Genomic DNA, 25268 nt, shown 5'->3' with positions numbered 1-25268 from the left:
TGTTTTTTTCTTAACCTCTCCATATTTTACAGTTTTTTTAATGCTCCTATCACTTGTATGTGATTTCATTTTTTAAATAGTGAAAATAATGCTATTTAAGAAAATCATATTGATTTGTATTGATTGTATACCCTGTAGAATACCAAGCCATATTTAATTGCCTCTGATTTTATTTTATCTTTAGGCATTGCCTGATTTTATTCTCAAATATTTATCATAATAGTGATAAAACCCTATACTCTTTTGCTAAGATATGGTGTTCCTATAGTGATAAGAAATTAGGCATTTTATTATTTCCTGACTATTTGGGGGCATGAGGTACCAAGATTGAACTCAGGGACACTTAACCTCTGAGCCACATCCCCAGCCCTAGTTTGTATTTATTTAGAGTCAGCTCTCATTGAGCTTAGTGCCTTCGCTTTTGCTGAGGCTGACTTTGAACTTGCAATCCTCCTGTCTCAGCCTCCCGAGCCACTGAGATTACAGACAGGCATGTACCACTGCACCCGGTCCTGACATACATTTGTTCATTGTGTCTTGTGTGTTCTCAATTTCCTTCTCAAATATCATATTCTGGTGCTGGGACTATAGCTCAGTGGTAGTGCCCTTCCTAGCAGTGCTTCAATCACAGCACTGCCACACACAAACACACACACACACACACACACATGAATGAGAGAGACAGATCATATTCTGGTGTCACTGTAATGCATTTCTTTATATGTATTCTAAAACATGAATAAACGGATGTGTTATTGAGAGCAGGATTTTTCCATCAGTGTGATTCATTAGTAGGTTATGAAATCAAATTAGTGGGTTACAGTTTTTTCTTTTAAAAAAATATTTTTGTAGTTATAGATGAACACAATACCTTTATTTTATTTATTTATTTTATGTGGTGCTGAGGATCGAACCCAGTGCCTCACATGCGCTAGGCACATGCTCTGCCACTGAGCCACAACCCCAGGCCACTGTTTTTTTCTTTTTAATAAAGTGAAATATGTAATATGTAAGAGAAAGTATAAACCTACAAATGTTTACTAAGAATATGTGTTACATGAACATGTTTATGTAACTAGTTGTGTAAAATGTATTTCTCCCTGTAATGGTAGAATAGGCCAGATCATGTACCAGATATTTGGTCAAATACTATTCTAGATTTTGCTGCAAAAGTATTTTTTAGATGAGATTAACATTGAAATTACCCTGTATTTTATGTGGGTGGGCCTCACCTAATCTGTTGAAGGCTTTAAGGGAAGAATCCCTGAGGAAGACAAAATTCCACCTGCAGATTGTTTTTATTTATTTATTGTGTGTGTGTGTGGTGCTAGGGATTGAACCCAGGGTCTTGTGCATGCGAGGCAAGCACTTTACCAACTGAGCTATATCCTCAACCCCCTGCAGATTGTTTTTAGACTCAACATGCAACATCAGGTCTTCCCCAGGTCTCTAGCCTTTCATCTGAAGACCTTGGTGTACTCACTAAGGCTCACAGTCCAAAATGTTTAAAAATTACTAATTTTGAGAGTAATTTTTTAATCTAGTGAATCCATATAAAGTTCTTAGCCAAACTCTAGCTCAAAATAAGTATTAAATAAGTGATAGCTGCTTTTATTTTACTGTCATTTCCACTTGTCCACAAGAATTCTAATTTGATATGAAGTTGTTCATAAATAAATTTAAGTTCATTTGAACCGTTTTTTAATTAATCTACATTTGAGAATAATGTTATATTATTTAGAATGTTTGCTTTGCAGAAATTACTGTGAAGTTTTATTCTGTTTTTTTTCTTCATATTTATATAACCTAAGAGTTGCCTCTGTTGTCTTTTTCATAATATTCAGGACAATTAAACATATTGGAGTTTTTTAAAATGTAATATATTTATTTAAAATGTTTTTCTATAATTCAGGATGATTTAAATTTTCTATCCCAATGGAAAAAAATACAAGGTTATAGGAGCTCCGTATCAGATGCCTCTTGCCTCCCTCACCTGCCTCTTCTGCCTTCTACTCCAGCCTTGCTGCAGCAACCAACTGCTGACAGGAATAACCTCACCACAGCTGTACTGAGTATACTTCACTTTCCTCTCTTAACACTGTAGCACATGATGTCTGAGGAAAAGGACGTGGAGGATGAGAGGGTTAACATGCTGTCTTGACCAACGAGGGAAAGGAATTACTAGACGAAAACTCCCTTTCTGCCAGGCACAGTTGCACATGCCTGTAATCTCAACTAGTCAGGACTAAGGCAAGAGGATTCCAAATTCAAGGCCAGCTTACACAATTTAGTGACACACTCAGCAATTTAACAAGACCCTGTCTCAAAATTTAAAAAAAAAAAAAATGGACTGGGGATGCAGCTCAGTGGTAGAACACCTCTGGGTTCAATCCCCAGTACCACAAATAAACCCTGAAGGCTTCCTGTCTGTCCCTTGGGCAAACAGTTCAGAGACTTTTAACATGACTCCTCAGAAAGTCCCAGGGCCCAAAGCAGTGACCAGCTCTAAAGCACATATTTATTTTGACTTTCCTTCCTTCTCTGTTTCCCTCTCCCCACGTTGTTTTGCTTGAGATCACTTATTCACCCAAAATTATCTTTAGCAGACATGAACTGAAAATGTAAATGGACAGTACCAGGTAATTAAATTAAACGTGCAAACTAACTTTGTAATCTGAAGGTATTTTTATTTGTAATCTGAAGGCAGAAAATGAAATATTTCTTAGGAATATTCTTAAAATTATATTTGTGTTATCAGCTGTGTATAAAAATTTTGTAACCAAAATCCTCTTAGTGGAATGAACTTCTAGGATGTCATATATAATTTGCCCAGACACTGGAGAGACCTTGATATTAATTCTTCAGGAACAAGCGTGGTTTGGCCTAACAGTTTACCTGTAGTTTACCTCATGTAGGAGCACTGATTTTCTTTCCTATTGTAATTGAATACCACAGATTATAAGTAACTTTTACTTCTATTTCTTGCTTTAAAGACCATTGGATTTTGAATGGTCAGGAATTTTGAGTCTTCAAATTCCTGGTTAGAAAGGTATGAGTATGATCCAGTGAAAAAAATTCCACTCACAAGAACATGGTTAATCTGTTTGGGGCCAGGATAATTTGAATCAGTTGTTTATTCTCTTTTCTTTGTTATTAGCAGACTTTACAATTTGGAAGTTTCTTAAACAGGAAACAACAATTATCATATTTACTGCTGTTTTATTTGTGTCTCTATTTTATAAGACAATTATAATTTTATATGTGTGTGTGTGTATATATATATATATATATATATATATATATATATATATATACACACACACACAATCTATGAGTCTCTAAATAAAACATTAAAGGGGTTAGGAATGTGGCTCAGTAGTTAAGTGTCCCTGGGTTCAATCCCTGGTACCCCACCACCAAAAAAAAAAATCTAAGTACATTATCTCTCATTGATAATCGCTGCTAGCTAATAAATCCTTGGAAGCTTGTTCAAACAAGTTATCACAATAAGCAATGAAGGTGTAAGTGTGAATCTAATTAGTTAGTTGGCTTAGCCTATTTCCAGATTAATGTCATATTTATGTGTTTAACCTTTATATTGTGTGAGAATGAATTTTAAAAGGAAGAAAATTATAAAATATACCATGTAAGCTTGATTTTTAAGGTATTTTTAAAATAAAGGAGTCTATATGTATTTAAAAAACAACATGGGTGGGAAACAAATATAGAATTATAATGGTTATTTGAATGGTAAGTTGATTTTTATTTTCTTCTTTATGCTTTTATATATTTTGTGAATTTGCTATTAAAAGGGTACATTTGTCTTTAATCAGAAAAATGTTTAAAAAGAAAATTAGGGCTGGGGATGTGTCTCAAGTGGTAGTGCACTCGCCTGGCATGCGTGCGGCCCGGCTTCGATCCTCAGCACCACATACAAAGATGTGTCCGCCGAAAACTAAAAAATAAATATTAAAAAATTCTCTCTCTCTCTCTCTCTCTCTCTCTCTCTCTCTCTCTCTCTCTCTCTCTCTCTCTCTCTAAAAAAAAAAAAAGAACAGAAAAGAAAATTAAACTGGGTGCGGTGGTGCATGCCTGTAATCCAGTAGCTTGGGAGGCTGAGACAGGAGTATCAAAGTTCCAAGCCAGCCTCAGTAAAAGCAAGGTGCTAAGCAACTCAGTGAGACCCTGTCTCTAAATAAAATACAAAATAGGTCTGGGGATGTGGCTTAGTGGTTGAGTGCCCCTGAGTTCAATCCCTGGTACTCCCACCATCAAAAAAAAAAAAAAAGAAAAGAAAATTAATAATGCTAGCTCAGTGATCTGACAGATGGTACCTAAGGACATGATGAGGAAGAGAAAACCATAAATAACATCCACCTCATTTCAGTCCAACAAATATTTATAAAGTGCTGCTGTGTTCTTTTTATCAGATAATTAACACTTTTCCTATCTTAATCTAACAAGACTCTTATGTAAATTAATTTTTATTCTTGCCTTTCTGCTTCATCATCTTTTTTCTTTATTCTTCACATACTTATTTTTCTGTACCTACACTTTTAATGGATGTTGTTTCAAATTTCTGTGAATTTCTATTCAAATGTAAGATTATGAAAGAATTTATATTTTGGACATATTACTCATGGTGGTTCTCAATTTTTATTTTCATTGTTATACCTTATAAATCTTTCATCTTAAATTTTCTTTATTTTTTAATTGTCAGTGGACCTTTATTTTATTTATTTATATGCAGTGCTGAGAATCAAACCCAGGGCCTCACACATGCTAGGCTAGCCCTCCACCACTGAGCCACAACCCCAGCCCAAAATTTCTCTTCTTGATACGAGTATTTTCCCTCATTTTTCATTATTCAGTATAGAAGATACTAACCACTTACAACTTAAATTAATGAAAGTCAAATGAAATTAAAAAGTTCCTCAGTCATCCTACCACATTTGCAATGCTCAGTAGCCATTTTCACCTATCACACGGTGTTCCGTTGGACGGTTCTCCTTTAGCTTCATGGTATTTTTTCACTCTAAAATTTCTTTTTTGTATTTCTTTGCTCACACTGTTTTTTTTTTTTTTTTAATATTTATTTTTTAGTTTTCGGTGGACACAACATCTTTATTTTATTTTTATGTGGTGTTGAGGATCGAACCCAGTGCGCCATGCAGGCCAGGCGAACGCGCTACCGCTTGAGCCACATCCCCAACCCACTCACACTGTTTTTTAATAAAAAAAATTTTGACAAGTAGAATCAGATATTACCTGCCTGGCCACAGTATTAGAGAAGAATAGTCAGACAGACTTGCTGACACATATTTTGAACAATGATTGTCACCATTTACACTCCTTAAACCCTCTGATGCTTTTTTTTTCCTTTTTCTTTAATTTATTTTTATTTCTTAATTTATTTTAATAGTGGAATGCATTACAATCATAATTATCCATTCACAGCACAATTTTTCGTAACTGTATATAAAGTATGTTCACACCAAATTATGCCATTATACATGAGCTTTCTTATTATTATTATTATTTGCATTATAATTCTTAAACCCTCTGATGCTTTGTAATTTTCGTCATTCAGTATTGTCAGTTCTCTTCTTCTGCCCTGTGTCAGGCTAACCCAATGTTTGCATTTGGAAAATATATTAATCTTTCTTATCTAAAAGCCTGACGTGGCAAAATTGGGGTATATTTCACCGTATTTTATCATAACAAAGAAAACTAGAAATTTTGGTTCCAGTAGCATCTCTAGAAGAATACAGTGACTTCCTCTGGAAGGATAAGTAGAGAGTAGGGCACATGTGAGAGGGAATGTTACTTTTTCAACTCTTAATTTTTTTGAATCATTTTAAATTAAGTCCAGGAATTCAAAGCCCGCCATGGCAACCTAGCAAGACCTCATTGGTGACCAAGACCTTTCTCCTTTTGAGTGTCTTAACATTCCATATTTTCCTCTCCATCTCACTTGCCCTGGTTCCTGCCCTAATGAATTGCTCACTTACATTTCTACAGTAATATTCTATCTGATCTCTCTAGTCTAGTCTTGCCTCCTTCTGATCCACTTTCTACAGCTACTAGAGTCATCTTTTAAAAAATAAAGTATAAACATGTAAATCTCCTGTCCATGATTGTCAGATTGAGCAAATAGAAACACAGTATACCCCATTAAATTTAATTTCAGATAAATAATAACTAATTGTATGTCCCATGCAATATTTATGACAAATACCAAACATTTATCTGAAATTCAAATATAGCTGAACATCCTGTATTTTATCTGGAAATCCTGCTCTTGCTTCAAAGTCCCAGATGTTTTTCCATTGCTTTCAGGATAAAATCTAAAAATTCTCAGATTTCATTACAAAAGTCAGCATGTTCTGATCTATGCATACTGTAGGAAACATTTAGTGTCCTGAATTTGTTGTGCTGCTTTACTACTCCATCCCTCTGAACACATGCTTACTTATTCCTAGAATGTTCCCTTTTCTCAATTTTATGATTACTTCCCCAAAATTTAAGATTCAAGTGTAACCTTCTGCAAGAAGTCATTTCTAACCCCCTAGTCCCTACTCTGTGTATAATCATCAGTATACTGGCTTTTCTTCTGCATTTTCATAACATTCTTTACTTAATATTATCACAGACTTTATCATATAATTTAGTTACTTTTTTACCTTTCTTCCCTAGACTGTAAATTCCCAGCACAGGATAAATGCTGTCTCTCTATCTTTGGCACATAGTGTGCTCAGTTACCATATGAATGAACCAATGAATGAGTGAATGGGAAAATAGGAAAGGACCCCTAAGCATTACCAACATAATGGTCATTGGTGCTAACCCAGCTTTTCTCTATCTTGACTTCTGGCATTAGTGCAAGCTATCTCCTTTTCTTATCCTCCTCTTTGTCCCCCAACAAAGCTTCATAAGAATAAGGAGCCTTGGGCTGGGGTTGTGGCTCAGAGGTAGAGCGCTTGCCTAGCACGCGCAAGGCCCTGAGTTCGATCCTAGTACCACATAAAAATAAGTAAATAAAATAAAGGTATTGTGTCCAACTACAACTAAAAAATAAATATTAAAAAAAATATAAGGAGCCTTGAAATGTAGGAGTTCAGTATGTATTTATTGAATGAATGAAAAATGTATGAATGATTGAACATCTCTTTCAGCCCTGTTGTCTCTGCATCGGGTCCTCAGGAGTGCAATTTTTGGCCAGTTTTTATTCTCTAGGGCAGGCTCTGTAATTCTGAGCTTCAGCTTCTTTAACTCTTGTCTCACCTCTTCTTTCCCAACTTCTATTCTTCCTTCTCTCAATTTAGAGGAGAACTCGTTTCTCCCTACAGTAGATGGCTCAATAAACGTTAGCAATCATACACTGATGAAACCTCTTCTTTTCTCCGAGGCTCTTGCCTCCCTTCCTTTTCTTCACCTCTCACAGAGGCCAAGCCCAGAAAGCAATAAGAATATGACATTACCTTTTGTCCCAGGGATTTTGGTCTTTCCACTTTTTACACAAGGGAGCAAGGTTTTCTTTGATTCCCACTCGAGTAGTTAAATTAACTAGGACTAAAGTGACTAATTATTTTTTATTAATGTTTAACTGCTGGTTTTTTTTTTTCAATTACGTAATTGTGTCTTTTGCTCAGAGGTCTTTTTTTTCCCCCATATATGTGAAAGTTCATTTATTTTATTAAAGGAAATAGCACCCGCAAAACTATTAATGACTTGAGCTCTGTGATTAGTTCATTTTAGTGACATTTTGAGATTTAATAATTATTCTGGCTCAAGTTCAAAGAAATAAAACTCAGTGCCAGAAATTCCTAGCCAGCAAAAAATATAAACAAACCTTACAATTGTCCCCTCAAATAACAAGAACCATTGGGATTCACTTCTTGCAATTAGAAATTTTTTTTTTTTAAATGAGGAGGAAAGTTCAAGCAAGCATGTCAAAACAACAAACTCAGTGTACATTTTCATTATTGTAATTGATAAAAGGATGTTTGCAATAGATTTGAATGTGAATAAATTAAATGTGACACTGATTTGGCAGAGGCATACTAGTGATTGGCAAGAACATGTAGCAGGAATAACGTCTGCTAAAGTATAACTCGCTTGGCTGTTGTTTCATTCTAATAGATTTCTTAGCAACCCAGTGCTAGCATACTAACCTAAGTGCTATCATTTATTTACCCTTTTGGTTCCTACTCCCATCTGGGCAAGATTAAATCCATTTTTTTATTACTGTCTAGCAAGGCTTGCCTTGGGTCTGAACCCAGAAAACCTTTTAAAGATCTCTATGCCTCCCCAATTTTTTCTCTTCTTTCTTTCCTAGACTAGAAAATGGTGTTCTAATGACTTATTTCATTCTGGCAGTTCAAATTGAGGAACTAGAAAATATAGTTTAGTTAAACAATTTGGCAATATTTTCAACCTTAGACATCACTATAGCATTTGCTAGGTCTGAATTTCTTCTTAGTATGTTACAAATATACTGTTAAAAAAACATCTGGAGATTGGGAGGGGTGTGTACCTCAGTGCTAGAGTGTGGGACTAGTTTGTATGAGGCTCTGGATTCTATTTCCAGCACACAGAAAAAAATCAGCTTAGAACATTTAAAACATTAAATTCCCATTATAATTATTTTGAAGGTTGGAGACTGGTATATTCCAGTATTTAAGGTTGTAACACCTTTTCTAGGTACCTATAGTGTAGGGTTCAAGACATACTTCATGTTGAATTTTATTTATAATCTATTTATTAAACTCTTGTATTTTTCAAAATTTGTTTTGACTTAAAGACAATGTATTCATACTTTTAAATGTTGAATATTCATTAAAATAAAAATTATTCATTAGCATGTGTAGTTTAAATTATGGAAAGAAATTAATGTAGCTATCAAAGTCAAATTTATCCTGTATGTAACATATATCTGGTAAGAGATAAAAACATATGGATTAGGGAAATAATCTGTCTATTTATTAGGGAAATAAACTGTCTAACAATGAAGCACTGTTTAATTTATTTTAACCTGTATTTAGATTTTGTTTTGGCATGTGTGTGAAATTAAATTTGAACAGAATTTTATTTATATATATATATATATATATATATATATATATATATATATATACACACACACACACACACACACACACACACACACACATATACATACATACACATACTTGGAATTCTCAAGTACTTGAAGTTAAATGGAGACCATTTGTAAATACTAAACTCCAGAGGAGCATGGAGCCATAACATCAAAGAAGAACCAGAGTATGATGTGTATATATGTATTCAACCTGCATAAGTCTGAATTTTTTTATAGTTAGATTCATAACACTTTCAAAGAAACTTGATAATTCCCTAACAAAACACTGACTCTATTTCATTTCCATGGAGTCTATTGATATAAAAATTAAATGACTTAGGGTTTAGCTCATGGTAGAGTGCACACTAAGCATATGCAACACCCTGGATTCAATCCCCAGCATCATAAAAATAAATAAATAAATAAACAAACAAACATACATACACAAAAATAACTTGGGATTTTATTATCGTGGAATGTTATATTTAACAGGAATATCACAGCGTCAGCATTATGTGTGTATATATAAAGCATTAAACACCTCATGATAGAATAATTCTGAAATTTTTTGTTGTTCTAATTTGTTATACATGACAGTAGAATACATTTTGACACATCATACATGAATGGAGTATATCTTCTCGTTCTTCTGTTTGTCTGAAATGCTTTTGTATGTCTACTTATACCTGCATCTATATATTCAATTCCATTTAATAGTATAGACTCAGAATTGTTACCTTTGGCCCTAGAGACACAACACGGTGTATATATTTTACAGAAAACTCTTGAGATACCCTTTTGGGGAGGTAGGGGGTACTGGGATTGAACTCAGGGCACTCAACCACTGAGCCACATTCCCAGCCCTATTTTGTATTTTTTTATTTAGAGACAGGGTCTCACTGAATTGCTTAGTGCCTCACTTTTGCTGAGGCTGGCTTTGAACTTGCAATCCTCCTGCCTCAACTTCCTGAACCACTGGTATTACAGGCATGTATTGCAGCTTGAGATAGCCTTTTTAACTCACCTGAATATTTCTCAGCTCTTCTTTTCCCCTAGAACTTGCCAAGTAATCTAAACTTCAATCCTCATGATAACTTCATCACAGAGCAGTTTTCTGCTCTCTCCCTTCTCTCAGATTTTTGCAGTTCCAAGACCCAGTTTTGCATTGCCTCAATTTCCTTTCTCTCTCTCAATGCATTACTGAAGAGCTCTCTATTTCTATTCTGCCATTTGTTTCGCCTCCTTTTTATAGTATAAATACCCATTTCTGTTATCTAATAACTCAGAGTCATAACTGATTATTAGAACTGAATTCCTCACCATTTGGGAAAACTCAGATGTACTAGGATTTCACATGAGGGACTATGTGAAACAAATGGAATGATCATATCATGCCTAGTGTCGGTGAGTAAACTAAATATGACAGCATATTAAGAAATTGTATATTTAGGCTTTGTTTTTTTTTTTAATTCAAAAGCTTTTTGCATTACCATACAAAGGAATTTGCAACACTGAGTACAATAGTAGTACAGCTACTATAACTGTTCTTAGCACAATGATGGTTTTGGAAAGGATTTGAACTTCAGCTTTGGTGGAGGGTGGGAGGAATTAAGTTCACATTACTGAATAGTCACAATAGCCATTAATATGTCTTTTACAAAAACAGTGATAAGTTTGTTGAAGGCATTCATAGCTTCTCCTTGTTTAAATTTCCTTTTTAATCTAATCCTTCAGAATGACCGTTAAAATTTTGACCTAGAAAAAATGTATATATAATACTGATGAATCTGGGGTTCTTTTTAAGGAATATTTTGACATACAAGATTTTGACACAGCTTTTGCTTTCTCCATTCTCAGCATGGTTTCTTTCTCTTCTTCCCTGAGACTGGTGGAGAATAATATCCTTCAGTACTTCCAAGGACTCTTTGTGACCCTCCTAGAATGGGATTGACCTCATTCATGACTTTCTAATTGTCAACTTCATAAGGCTTCACTTCAGGCAAACAAGAAACATTGTTGACATACTGTTCCAAATCCTAAATCAGGGGAGCCAGGACGATGGTATAAGACGTGGAATGCTTGGTGAGCAGAAGCTCCTTATTGATTGGGAATAGAGGGGCAATGAGACAGGCTAAGTGAGGGATTTGAGGGCTGCATGTATAAACAATAGTCCTCTTGCTTCTCAGGCTATACTTATTTTTATTGTAATGGGGATTGAACCTAAGGATGCTCAACTACAGAGCCACATCCCCAGTCTTTTTTAGTTTGTTTGTTTTTTTGTTGTTGTTGTTGTTTAGATAGGGTCTTGCTAAGTTGTTAAATTGGCTTTGAACTTGTGATCCTCCTGCCTCAGCCTCCCAAGCTGCTGGGATTACAAGTGTGTGCCACCAGGCCCACTCAGGATATACTTCTAAACTGGGTTTGTAAAGCTTGAGAACTCTTCTTAGTATAGTCATGTTGAGCTACAAGATTCATAGTGGTTTTACTGGGCAGTGTGATGATCATATCCTCAGGGATTTAAACTGGATGGACAAGTTATAGAGCAGCCATCACCTAGCGAAGCGTTCCGAATCTGTATTTTCCTTTGCAATGAAGTTCTTCCTTCTTATTATTTCCAGCAGTTTATTTTATTGTGTAGCTTTAGGTTTCCATCTTTTACCATGTGCCTTTAACTGGAGTTCCTGTGATGTTTCTTGTAGTAGATTGGCTTGTAGATGTTTCTTTTGCTTGAGACAAATTCACTTTTTTGTCTGAAAATGTTTTTATTTCTTCATTTTTAAAGGATATTTTCACTGGATTCCGAATTTTAAATTGGCAGTTTATCTTAAAGCACTTTAAAGTCATTCCACTATCTTATTGGTAGCTTTGTTTCTGATGAGAACTCAGTGCTATTTGTCTCTTCTATAAATGTGTATGTCCCCTCTCCCCCATGGTTAGCTTAAGATTTTTCTCTTTATCATTAGTTTTTATCAATTTGATTTTGATGTACTTGGATTTTATGATTATTCTGCTTGGGGTTTGTAGAGCTTCTTGAATATAGAGATTTATATTTTTATCTGTTTGGGTTTTTTAGTCATTCTTTCCTCTTCAGTGACTCCATTTGCATGTTAGGCCACTTGACACTGCCCCACAGCTCCCTGAGGCTCTGGTCAGTTTTTAAGCTTAAAAAAAAAAAAAAAAAAAAAAACTACTTGCTTCAGCTTATATATCTTCCATTGCCTTATTTTCAGATTGTTCTTCTGCAGTGTCTAATCTGTTAATCACTCCATTAAATATTTCATTTTATATATTTTATTTTTCACTTCTAGAAGCCCAGTTCTTTTTAAGTTTCCATTTATTTCCTCTTAATGGACATTTTTTCCTTTAAATCTTTGAACATTTTTATAGTACCTTTGATAAAATCTGTTAATTCAGTCATTTCTGTTATTTGAGTCTGTTTCCATTAACTGATTTTCAATCATACTTTTCTCCTTTTTGCTTCTTGGTTGCATGATGAACACTGAAATATTATTTTGTTTAATGTCTGGTTTTGTTGTCTTCCTTTAGAAAATATTGATTTTGTTCAGGAGAACCATTAATTGGCATGTGTGTTAGCCCAAACTTTTGGAAGATTATTTTTAAGTTTTGTTAGGATAGATCTAGATTAGTACAGTCCAGTAGTTTCTGTTTCTGCAATGATGGAAATATTTTGTATCTGTACTTTGCAATATGATAGCCAAGATGGCTGTTAAATACTTGAAATGTGGCTAATGCAATCAAACTGAATTTTTTTACTTTAATTTTTTTTTAGTGAATGAATTAAACAGTCACTACTTTGAAATCCACCTATACCTTATTTGTACTATCACTACCCAGCCACCAGTTTTTGCCCAATCTCTACAGCAGCTCATTGAGGAATACAGTATTGTTATCTCCATTTTACACATAAAGAAACTGAGCAGAGAGAGGTTAAGTAACAATCCTTGGGTCACAGAGCTAGTAAAATGGAAAACCTGGGATTTGTATGCAGGTAGTCTGACTTCAGACCCCATTTTCTTAACCACCATTGAAAAGCTTTCAGAGGAAGCTAACAATGGAAAGAGTAACTAATGAGTATTTTAAGAGTAAACACCTATACATACATAATCACATTTTTTAAAGATTCATAATTTTAAACCAATAGTAATGTTTGGCTTATATTAGAATATGGAAGAATTTGTAATCTGTATAGACCTGTCAACCTTTAAAGGAACTCTATAGAGATTACTTAAAGGGAACAGAAAGAAAAAAGATACTTCATTTGGCATCATAGTTTTATAAAAGCATAATTACCTTGTCATATATTGTCAACAATCTTAGGAAACATAATACTGTTATCAATTAATTTTATCCCCATTTTCAAAGAAAGAAATTAGTATTGAGAAAGTTAAATGACTTTCTTGGTGTCACACAGCTAGTGAAAGGTAAATTTGGGTTGGAACCCTGAGTCAAAGAATAATCTACATGGATAATCATCACAATGTTATTTTTTAAATGAAGTGAAATATTGGGAAAAATAGGGTAGTTGTTAAATAAATCATGGCACAATATAAAGTGATAAAATGTCAACAGCCATCTTTTTTTTAGTTTAAGAAAAAATATTGACAGGAAGAAAAGCAATAGGTAAAATGATAAATGTCTTTTTAAAATACAAACTATAAAGAAAGCTCCCCTGGCTTCTGATTTGTCCCTACACAAAACACTAGAACATAAAGAAACTGATAAATACATGGAGACAAGGTGATATTGTTCCATGGAATTCTAAGGGGAAAAAAAAATCTTTGCTTTAGGATAGTTTCCATGCTAAAATAGACTTTCTTAATATAATTCCTACTTTCATTGGTTAATACCAAATGGTTACAAAATTAGATTTCCTTTTATGAATGATTTATGTTCTGTTTAATTTCCCTAGAAGCTATTAGCAGGGTTCTGCCTGGTAGCAATTAGTTTACAAAATAATAATAATATCCCATTGTAGCAGCTTATGCCTATAATCCCAGCAGCTCAGGAGGCTGACAGGAGCATCACAAGTTCAAGGCCAGCCTCAGCAAGTTAGTGAGGCCCGATGCAACTTAGTGAGACCATCTCAAAATTAAAAATAAAAAGGGCTGGGGATGTGGCTTAAAGGTTAAGCATCCCTGGGTTAAATTCCTGATACCAAAAAATAATAAATAATTTTTCTAGGAAAAAGTATAGTCTCCATGTTTTTCAACTCTGCAATCTTTAATCCTTCTGCACATGTCAAAATGATCACCATAATCATTAGTGGCTTTTCAATTATCTAAATAGCTTTTTTATAAGACAGAAATTGAGTTGGAAAAGTAATGTTTTTTTTTTGTTTTATATTTTTTTAGTTGCAGATGAACAGCATGCATGAGGCACTGGGTTCACTTCTCAATACCACATATAAATAAATAAATAAAGGTCCATTGACAACTAGAAACAATATTTTTTAAAAAGAGTAATGTCAAATAAAGAAATATTATTTGAAAGCAAGAGAAATAAGAGACGCTTTTTTCTTTTTCTTATTTATTTATTTATTTATTTATTTTTGAGGTGCTAGTGATTGAATCCAGGGCTTCATGTAAACTAGTCAAGTACTCTACCACAGAGCTACATCCCATCCGCCGTTATTCAGAGGGCACATCTGTGTACCAACTATGCAACTGCAGCAATGGTGGTGAAGTAAATAGAGTAGGCATGGGCACAGTTTGGGGGGATGTAACTGATGTTATTTTGCCAAGATCAAGCAAGCTCCATGTGAGCCTGAGTAGCCTCTTGCTACTTGAGATCAGTTACCAGGGTAAGTTTAACCTGGCCCTGAACCTTCCATTCTGCTCCCCAGACTGAGCTTCATATGAAGACACAGGAACTTGAAAAACATGGCAATACCAAAAAAGTATTCTTGTCTAACTTGCATTATTTCCAATATCACAGGAAAGGATAACCTTTGTGTAAAATCACCTTACATAAGAGTTCTATATGGTGTAAGAAAAGCAAAGCCTGATTTCTCTACTCTCACCCTCACTTGTTAGCAGCTGCCCCTAAACTTCCTGTGGTTATTAAACTATGCATGGGGATTTGCTCTGTATTGTGAAAACTACAATAACATTTATAAATATTGTTCTTTTCCTCATATGTTTGAGGGAGAAATTTCATTAGATGGGCCATCCTTCATATATAAGTCTATAACACTATAGCTATTTTTTAAATTTTAATTTTGTTCACATGTCAGGGAGAATACTGGAGATTGAATCCAGGGACTCCCTACCACTAAGCTACAGCCCTTTTTACTTTTTGAGACACAGTCTCACTAAGTTGCCCAGGAGTTGAGATCACCTCCTGAGTCTCTCAAGTAGCTGGAATTATAGGCATACGCCACCGTCTCTTAACTTCAACCCATTATTTTAAATATTGGTGCTTATGGTTTTAAAGGACTATACTACTTGAAATTCACTTTAGAAACAGAAAGATTACATCATAGATGCCATGATGTTGCCCTTTAAAGTGTCATTTTTTTAAAGTGGTAAATTTTTTAAAAAACTTGAGAACTTGTTTTTTTCAATGTTGTGATATTAGTTACATTAATGTTCTAATTTTTGTATTATAAATGACATTTATTTTATTCCTAAAGAAAAATCAGAAAACCCAGATAAGCAAAAACAACATTAAAATTTTTCATCCATGGGCTAGAGTTGTAGCTCAGTGGTAGAGCACTTGTCTAGCACATGTGAGGCACTAGGTTTGATCCACAGCACCAACTAATAATAAATAAAATAAAGGTATTGAAATTTTTTAAATTCACTTAAAAATAAGATAGAAGAAAAACATTTCATCTGTTTTTAAGATGCACATCTTTTTAAATTTTGGCATCACTGAAATCAAGGATGAATACAGAAGCTTAAATGCCTTTAGTGGTACATTTAAAGCCGCTTCTTAAATGCGATGGTCTTGTGTTTAGTAAAATAGCTAAGAGATTGTTACTTTGGGTATAAATCCTTCTAGATAGAATAGCAAATCTGAGAAACAGAAGTGCACTGCACAGATTGTACTGATCTGAGGAAGCATTTCCAATAGCAAAGTGCCTTTGGAACTAGTGTCCAGGGCATACTGAACTCAGATTCCATTCCTATCCTCTGCCATTATCGCTCTAAAGAAGGGGAGATAGATGGCTTGGATTTGGAACCATAAGGTGGCCTTAGCTTTAACACTTTAGTTCCCATAGAAAAAGAATTTTAAGGCAGAAAATAGTTGATAAGCTTTCAAATTATTTCATTAAGTGACTTATGCTCCTGTGTAATATTTCATGTTTAATAGCTTATTTCCATTTTGGGATAGAAAAATATTTCTATTCTGTGGTCCTTCATGTCTATTTCTACCATAAAATCTTAACATAAAATGAGAATCATTTTAACACTGATAATCAAATTTTTTAAAAATTATCCTGTATATATCCAAAAATTTAATTGAAAAAGCAAGTATCATGTATGTATTTTTTATTTTTATTGACTTTTGTTTTCATAAAACCTTTCTTTGGTATTTAAGCTTTTAATTTAATATTTTTTCTATTTATATGTATATATGTGCAGGAAATATTAAAGAATGAGAAATATAGAGAAGAAATGAAAATTAAAAGTCAAGATTTTTATGAAAAAGAAAAACTCCTTAGTAAAGAGACCATCAAGGAACACTTGCCTCCACCTGTTCAAACTCACATTAAAGGGCATGCCTCTGCTCCATACTTTGGAAAGGAAGAACCCTCAGAGGCACCCACCAGCACTGGTAAAACCTTTCAGCCAGGATCTTGGATGCCACAAGATGGCAAGAGCCAAAATCAATGAATTGCACTGATGAAATCATTTAATTTACATGGATATAACAATTTTAACAAATAAAAGGTTGGTTACTTTATATTTTCTAGGTATACAATAACTCTGTATTCTAGCTTAAGAATTCATTTTTAGTACCCGTAAGTAACATGAGATTAGGAAGCACTGAAGTGTAAACTCTTTAGCCTTAAATCTTACATTTGGTTTAGTCCTCATCTTGTTCATGAATTTGCTTAGAATTTCTTTTCCCTTCTTAGATTACTACTCTAAGGAGTGTTCAGGTAGTTGTGAATGCTCAATGCATATAGGATCCTTAGGTGGAAGGATATATCTTGGCAGAATAAGGGTAGTGAGCTCTCCCAAATGATAAAATATAAAAGGAAAAACTGATATTTTTATTTTTGTTGATGTACCCTATTAAGATTCCAAAGGACTACGGGCTGGGGTTATGGCTCAGCAGAAGAGCACTTGCCTGGCATGTGCAAGGCCCTGGATTCGATCCTCAGCACCAAATAAAATAAAGGTATTGTGTCCAACTAAACTAAAAAATATTAAAAAAAAATTCCAAAGGACTAATCAAAAACATGAACTTGGATAAAATGTGTAAATGCAAAGAAATTTAGCTCATAAAAAGGAACCACCTTGCTGAGAAAATGGGACAAAAACTACCTTATGGTTAAACTGTGGCTGGAGTTTGGAGAGGAATTAGGACCAACAGGAGACAATCCATCATAGAAGTCTTAAAGGACAGTAAAGAGAGAAATGGGATAACTGGAATTCCATGAGAATGAAATTTACTTTGAAAAAAATATATATATATGGACGAGTTCTCAAAGCAGAATGCAATTCCACTGATAGCTGGGAATCATGGTTTGTATATTGAAGAAAAATGTAGACAGATGACACTGACAACATGCAAAAGTACTCTCAAAGGGTCATTTTCTAGAGTGCACAACTAAGTTTTCATTATTTTAATGTAGAGTTTATCTCACAGTGTTTGGCGTAGAGTAGATATTTAATAAATATTCACTAAACAAAAACCAAAACTTTTATGCTCTGAATAATGCAAGGAAATCTTTGGTTAAATATTAATAATGTATTCCTAAAACCACATACACTGAAATGTTTACTTAAAGGTAAAAATTCTAATAACTACAGAAAAATACAACTATTTTATAAAGCATTTACACTAAAAAAAAAAAAAAAAAGTAACTGACAAAATCACCATAACATACTGAATGACAGAAGAGCCTAGGTGAGGGGCTGGGGATGTGGCTCAAGCGGTAGCGCGCTCGCCTGGCATGCGTGCGGCCCGGGTTCGATCCTCAGCACCACATACAAACAAAGATGTTGTGTCCGCCGAAAACTAAAAAATAAATATTTAAAAAAAAAAAAAAAAAATTCTCTAAAAAAAAAAAAGAAGAAGAGCCTAGGTGATAATTTCAGTGTTCCAACAGCCCTGTTAATAGCAGGTTAAGCATTTTGTCTTGTCAGATCACTACCAAGCAGTACTGTATTTTACCACAGAGGCAAAAAAGGAACTAGCCATTAGGTAATATAAAAGAAGTTACAATTTATAGTAATAATTGGATTGTGACTCAGTTAACATGTTCTTAAATCCTGGCTTGAAAAGAAAATTGTAAATACTTTTAGCATGCTAGAGTGTCTCTACTGCCAAATTTCTATTAACTTATTAATTTCATCCTATGTACATCTTTTGCAAATGTTTTCAAATATCTTAGCATATGGTAGAATTTACATTAATTTTTAGTTTTCATTTTAAAATACCTGTTTTACATAAGCAAAATAAGAAAATCTTAGCCAAGAATCTTTGAGGGAAATTGCATTATGTTCAAATAAAATGATGATACTTGGCCCAACACAATTAGTAGAGCATGTAAAGTCAAGGCAGTTTTGAGAGGTGGGAATGAAGTTCATAATAATCCACCCATACTCCTCTCCTCTAGGCAAGTGTATAGGATGACTACATTGTTAGAGGATGTTTTTAGGGGATGTTCTATATTTAAAAATGAACTATAATCTTGTCCTGATTAAGTTTTGCCTTTCCAAGCAACTTTTTTAAAATACCTAGCTTTGGGCTGGGGTTTGTGGCTTAGTGGCAGAGTGCTTGCCTTAGCAGGTGTGAGGCACTGGGTTCAATTCTCAGCACCACATATAAATAAATAAATAAATAGGTTCATCAATAACTAAAAAATATTTTTTTAAAAATACCTACCTTTAAGGCCAAACACTTGCAAAGTATAATTGAAATATTAAATATTAGCTTGGCCACCATATTTCATTTTTAAAATAATGACATTTTGGCCATTTACAAGTTTTTTATAGCTTTTCAAAAGTAGTTTAAAAATTTTAGTCTCAAAATTAAAAATGTTCCTATTAGCATAATTAAATAACATTGTAGATACTCTAGATACTTTCTTAGAGTTCTATGCCTATGTTATATATGCTATACACATATTTTTAGTTTTTACAATATTGGGCTTAATTATTATACAAACTTTGTGGTGCAAAAAAAAAAAAAAAAGTCTCTGGGGTTTAAAATCTAGCCAATTAGCTATGCCTTATGTATTTTAAGTTAAAAACCAACAAAATGACAGACATGGTGGTACATGCCTGTAATCCCAGAAGGCTGAGATAAGAGGATCACAAGTTTGAGGCCAGCCTCAGCAACTTAGTGTAGCCCTGTCTCATAAAAAATAAAAAGGGCTGGGGATGGGGCTCAGTGGTACAGTGCTCTGGGTTCTATCCCTGGTACAAAAAGTAATAATAAAAAACAAAAAAGGGTATAAAAACCAACAAAAATGGAGGAAATAAGTCTTCTCCATTTTTCTAACAGATTTCTTGCTATTTCTTAATTAACCCTGAATCAAAACCACTATATTGGTTTTTTTAATGCTACCTCTTTTATTTAAAAGTGTAACCTGAATGTATTTAGATTAGGTTTTTCCAAACTGTGTTATGTTCTTTGGGGAAAAAAGTGGTACAAAGGAGAATCCATGGCAGTCATATTAGGTTAAAGACTCCAAGAAATCATGCAGAAAAGAAACTTGTCCAAGTTCTGCTTATGTTTCCCAAACTTTAGGTATCTGACCATGGAATCTTTTCCTATGTTTGAGAAATGGAGAAATTGTCCTTAAATATATTCTACTAAATCAGTGATTTCCTCTAACCATATGCAAACATAAAAACAATAATTCCTAAACAAGATCAAGTTTCCTCTCATTTATAACCAGTTAAGATGTACAGTGCCCCTTGCCACTTTCCTTTACATGTAATGACAGAGGAATGAGGCACAGTTAATTATTATTTCAGTCCTGGGTTCCTGCCCAAAGCTTCCTAAGCTCATTTTCAGTAGGTCCATTCTTAAAGTTTCAAAAATGCACTTACACATCTGATACAGCAGTAGTGGATATCATGAGTCAAATTCTGACACACAATCTATTTATATATCTTTTATTTATTTTAGATCTAGACAGAAACAATATCTTTGTTTTATTTTTTTATGTGGTGCCGAGGATGGAAACCAGTGCCTCTTGCATTCGAGGCAAGCACTCAACCACAGAGCTACAACCCCAGCCCTCTATTTATATATTTCTGATAAAATATTAGAGGCAATCTGGGGATAGTTTCCAAAATAGGGATGGATATGTGGCTCGGTGGCCAAGTGTCCCTGAGTTCAGTCCTCAATTTAAAAAAGCCATGTTTAATAGTCAACAAAACGAAACTAAAAAGTTGTATTTTGAATAAATGGGATTTTTAAAAAAATAATGTTTATTAAGGTGAGAGAAGACAGAATTTTTTTTTAGAATCCCAAACTTCACAATATTCTCTGCTTTATGCCTCCTCCCCAAACATACATAAATATTATAAAACCTTGTTGAAGGATTTGGGTAGTGGCTTAGAGGTAGAGTGCTTACCTACATGTGTGAGCCACTGGGTTCAATCCTCAGCACCACATAAAGATAAAATAAAGATATTGTGTCCACCTACAACTAAAAAATATATATTTAAAGAAAAAAAAAACTTGAACTCACCATAAAAAAAGCTCTATAAATGTTGAGAAAAGCTGAAGAAAAAACAAATAGCTTATGGCAAAAAAAATATAAAAAATTAATGTTACAACTTTAACAAATCACAGAAAAATACTTTTAAATTGTTACAACAGAACCAGTGAAACTACAGCTTTAGTAAGAGAAGTAAGAATTATAAGGACCACATTCTTTGCTTCAATGCTTTTATTACTCTAAAATATTCCATAAGCAAAATATGTATATAAATTCTTTCCATGAACAGCTTAACTATAGACACCCTAACATTTTGGATTTACCTTAACCTAGTTTTTCTTAAAATGGGCTCTGCAGACTCATGAAGACCAGGAGTTTTGTATAAGCAAGTTTTAATTTTAAAGATAATATATAAAGCATATCCTAGATCACCTGAACAACCAGCTTATAATTAAACATTGAATTATTTCAATGTCTGGCGTTATAACATGTCTATTATACTAGCTTCAAGTAGGTACTGGTAACCTAAAAATAACATTAAGTGTTATTCAAACTGGTCCATACCATTCTCAAAAATCCTTAGGTTCTCAAATTTAAGAAACACTGTCCTAAGCTTTTATAAATACATTTAGGTACAAGGGAAATTCATAACCCTTTGAAAGTCTAACTTACATATCTTATTATTCTCTCCCAAAAAAAAGACAAAAACCCAGGACCTCTTATAAAAGTATCAAATTTATTTCATTATCTGGTTTCATTTTAAAATGAGAGCTGTTGGACAATTACTTAATATTCATTCTCAGAGGTGCAGAAACATTAATAAGCTATTAAATACAATGAATAAAATTACTGGACCATGCATTTAGAAAAGCCATGTTTAATAGTCAAAGTTCCAGTTATACTACTTAAGGAGAGATCCTTTAGCTCTGTACTTTGAATTATACTATTCTCATTTTGAATACAATTTTATTCTATTTGTACAATTATTACTATACCCAACAAAATCTTCCCAAATTTTAAGCCTTTCTTACCATTGAAGAAGTTATGGCTTAGCTGTTAACTCTATTAAAAAAAATATGAAATTTCAATTTTTACCTCAAACTTTTTGGATCAAAAAGTACAGGACATCACTACCTATGAGTTAAAGAATGGAATAAAACCAAAAGTGCCATCTATATAACCAACAAATTACCTGATAAAACTTTTTCACTGTTTCACTGTTTTATATAACACAAAAATAAAATGGTTCCAAGATACTACAGTATTTGGCCTTTTTACTACGAGCTTTAAATCATAGTGTCATTCTTCTCAACAACACATCTCTTAAGAAAATGGCAATGTTCATAAGTACAAAGACTGTTATAACCAGAAGACAGTATTCTACATAATCAAGAAAATTCTTTATAAAATTAGGTTTTAAAAATGAGAATGTCTTGATAATCGCCAGTTGTCTTAAAGGCTAAAATCAGAAAGAAAAAAAAAAAATGAAGAAAACAGACTTGTATACTCATTAATACTATTTTACTTTGAGAAATCCAAAAATGAGTACATTCCAAGGAATAAGCAATAATGATAAAAGATGTGATTAATATACTGTATCTCCTTTAAGAACAAACTTTTCACCTCAGAAAGGATAATTGTCTTATATTCTTAACATATTTTGTTCAGAACAGGATCCCATTTTAAGCCACTATTTGAATAAAGTTCACAATCTAAACTCATTTCTCCATAATCATTTCAGTACACAAGCTGCAAAATGGCAAATAACTTAATCACCTATGAAGAATTTGTATTGCAAGTTGGGTATCCCTTATCTGAAATGTCTGGGACCAGAAGTGTTTGATTTTTTTCAGATTTTGAAATATTTGCATATACATAATGAGATGTGTTGAGGACAGAACCTTAGTCTAAACACAAAATTCATTTGTTTCGTATAGCCTGAAAGTAATTTTATGTGGTATTTTTATATATTTTTAGCATACTTGTGTTTTTACTGCAATTTTCCACTTGTGGCATCATGTTTGTGCACAAAAAATTTGGATTTTGGAGCATTCCAAGTTTGAGATTTTCTGATTAGGGATGCTCAACCTGTATGTATGCTTATTTATAACTGCCAGTAGATACCTACAAACTTCGGTACCCAAGCCTAAAACTACAGTATGGAGGTCAAAACATGATTCTTCTACATGATCAGATTTCATACTAAATAATACTATCATGAAATCCAAAGAAACCTTAGTGAGTCCTTCCAAAGCTGCATAATTTTCCAAATGATTTTTCTCTGGTTGCAGAGCCTATACATTCCTTCAGTCCTTTTTGAGTCGTTTAGCTTTTGCAATATTCTCTTGACGTTTTTGTTTCTTCTTTTGTTCCTTCTCCCTGGCTTCAATCATCTTGGCCAATTTCCAGGACAGTACAGCACTTGCTAGGAACAGTGGAGTAAGGGCCAAAATAACTGTTGTAAGGAACCCATATGGGTCTTTTGCAGCCCATTCCACAATATACTCAGCCCAAGCCTTTATGTCAAACATCTTTGTAGCAGTCTTAGGAAAACTGGGGGGTCAGCTGGGGATGGACAACAGGAAAAAGACTGTATGATTAATCAAAATTCTGAAAAAAGTTAGAGTTAACTCACAATTCCATTATCACTCAATTTTTTTTAAAGTACAAATTAGTACTATTTTTAATAAGGACTAATAACTCCAGTTAGAGGGGGAAAAAATTCAACTAGGCTAACCAGAATAGCAACTTTTGGGAGGGAAAAGGTGACTACATATTGAACCCGGAGTATTTTACCACTTAGCTACATCCCAGCCCGTTTTATTTGTGATCCTCCTGCTTCAGTGTCCCCAGTTGCTAGTATTACAGGCATGTGCCATTACCTGCAGCCAGAATAGTAACACTTAAAAGATGTAAATTTATAGGAAACAAAAGTAAAAATTATTTGAACTCTGTCTCAAGGACTACTAAGTTCTCATATGCTTCCTAAATTCAAGATAAACTAACAGCACACTTTTACAAGAGTCTGTTTCACATGCTCATTTCAGGAAACAGCTGAATCCTGTTTGTAATTTAATGTATCCTCAGTACTACCAGGTAATTAACAAAAGTACAAATCAAATTTTTATGTTTAAAAAAGGACAAGCCCCAAAGCATGAAACACATTCCCATGGAAAGGAAAGTGATAGATGGCTATTTCCTGAAATGGAATAGAAAAAGGCAAGGGAGCCAGGATGATACCTACATTCATATGCCAAAAGGTATAAGCTAAAAAGTGTGTGCTATTTTATGCCCTTTCAGCTTTGGAGACCCCTACTGAATGAAATAAAAGAAAAAAGTTATCATAAAAAGTGCCATCCATTTTGTTCCTTTTTCTGTTGATAAGGGAAGTCATCTGGCAAATAAGGATTGGATGAGCTTGAATGACAAATTCTATTTTGGCCCACAGGCTTTTGTACCTTTCATGTTTGTGCTAATCTCTATTCAAACTGAAGAATTAAAATACCTGGGTAGGGTATGGGTGTAAATATACTTAAAAATGTCTGCTAAGATTCAAAAAAATCATCTACCTTATGCTTGAGTAGTGATCTCTAATTTTGTCCGGGGATTATCAGTGAGCCAAGCACAATTTCAGATGACCCTTGGTGGTTTTGCCTTCTTTGGTTCCACAGTATACTTCTGAGAGCGTTAAATTCTATAAAATGGATAAGTAGAAGAGAGAAAACATTTAAGTCAGAACTTTCAGGATAACTGTAATGTTTTCACATGGAAAATTTCTAAATTCTGTAACATGTAAAACTGTCAATTACAAACTTTTAAATATCTATTTTTTTTCCAATCTGAGTTTACACAATTATAATTTCCTGTAGGGAAATCCTAATTACTGGAAATCAAGTATTTTACATAATTATTTATTTCAATAAAATTATTTATGATATTCACTGACTTGTAAGACAAGCTGGCTCGCTTCACCATATCTATTTCTAGAACTTGAACTTTGTATACCAGAAAGGTTGACATCCATTCATTCATTTATTCATTAGATTAAGTACATCATTACAAAAATCAAACACCTAGCCTTACTCTTCAAAGGTATTTTTTTTAACTGTTATTGCGATTCGTGTCCTTTTTTAGGAAAATCAGAAAAGATAAACAAAGCCAATTATTATCCCCAATACCATCACGCAAAAACTGTCATTGGTTTCAAATCCATCTTTCCAGTTTCTTCTCATTTTCAACAAAAATCATGCCTCTATTTTCAACTTATGATACATGACATTAAATACACTAGCCCTC

At 33.7% G+C, this 25268-nt stretch overlaps 2 protein-coding genes across 3 annotated transcripts in view; one reads left to right on the top strand and one right to left on the bottom strand.

Moving 5' to 3' along the window:
* Ndufaf2 (NADH:ubiquinone oxidoreductase complex assembly factor 2) overlaps positions 1 to 22466 on the top strand; it is a 184135-nt gene extending 161669 nt beyond the window's left edge. Inside the window, exons 4-5 of one of the 2 annotated variants that reach the window (XR_011707624.1) lie at positions 16708 to 17016; positions 17370 to 22466. Coding sequence is in view for 1 of the 2 variants with exons in the window: in XM_027938097.2 (XP_027793898.1) it covers positions 16708 to 16959 (252 nt within the window). In the remaining variant the exon portion in view is untranslated. Of the gene's footprint in view, positions 1 to 16707; positions 17030 to 17369 lie in introns of those variants that run through there. The other variant, XM_027938097.2, reaches the window with a different exon arrangement.
* Positions 21348 to 23503, bottom strand: Smim15 (small integral membrane protein 15). The gene has a single exon (XM_071612576.1). The coding sequence runs from the start codon at positions 23501 to 23503 to the stop codon at positions 23279 to 23281; it is 225 nt and encodes a 74-aa protein (XP_071468677.1). The 3' UTR covers positions 21348 to 23278.
* Between the last annotated feature and the right edge of the window lie 1765 nt (positions 23504 to 25268).

This window comes from Marmota flaviventris, chromosome 5 (assembly GCF_047511675.1).
Source record: "Marmota flaviventris isolate mMarFla1 chromosome 5, mMarFla1.hap1, whole genome shotgun sequence".
Taxonomy (NCBI): Eukaryota; Metazoa; Chordata; class Mammalia; order Rodentia; family Sciuridae; genus Marmota; species Marmota flaviventris.
Note: the sequence above shows the minus strand (reverse complement) of the source record. Positions and strands in the feature narration are given on the sequence as shown.

Excerpts from the sequence above, each read along its gene's own strand:
- Smim15 (XM_071612576.1), bottom strand. The coding sequence starts at position 23,503 with ATGTTTGACATAAAGGCTTGGGCTGAGTATATTGTGGAATGGGCTGCA.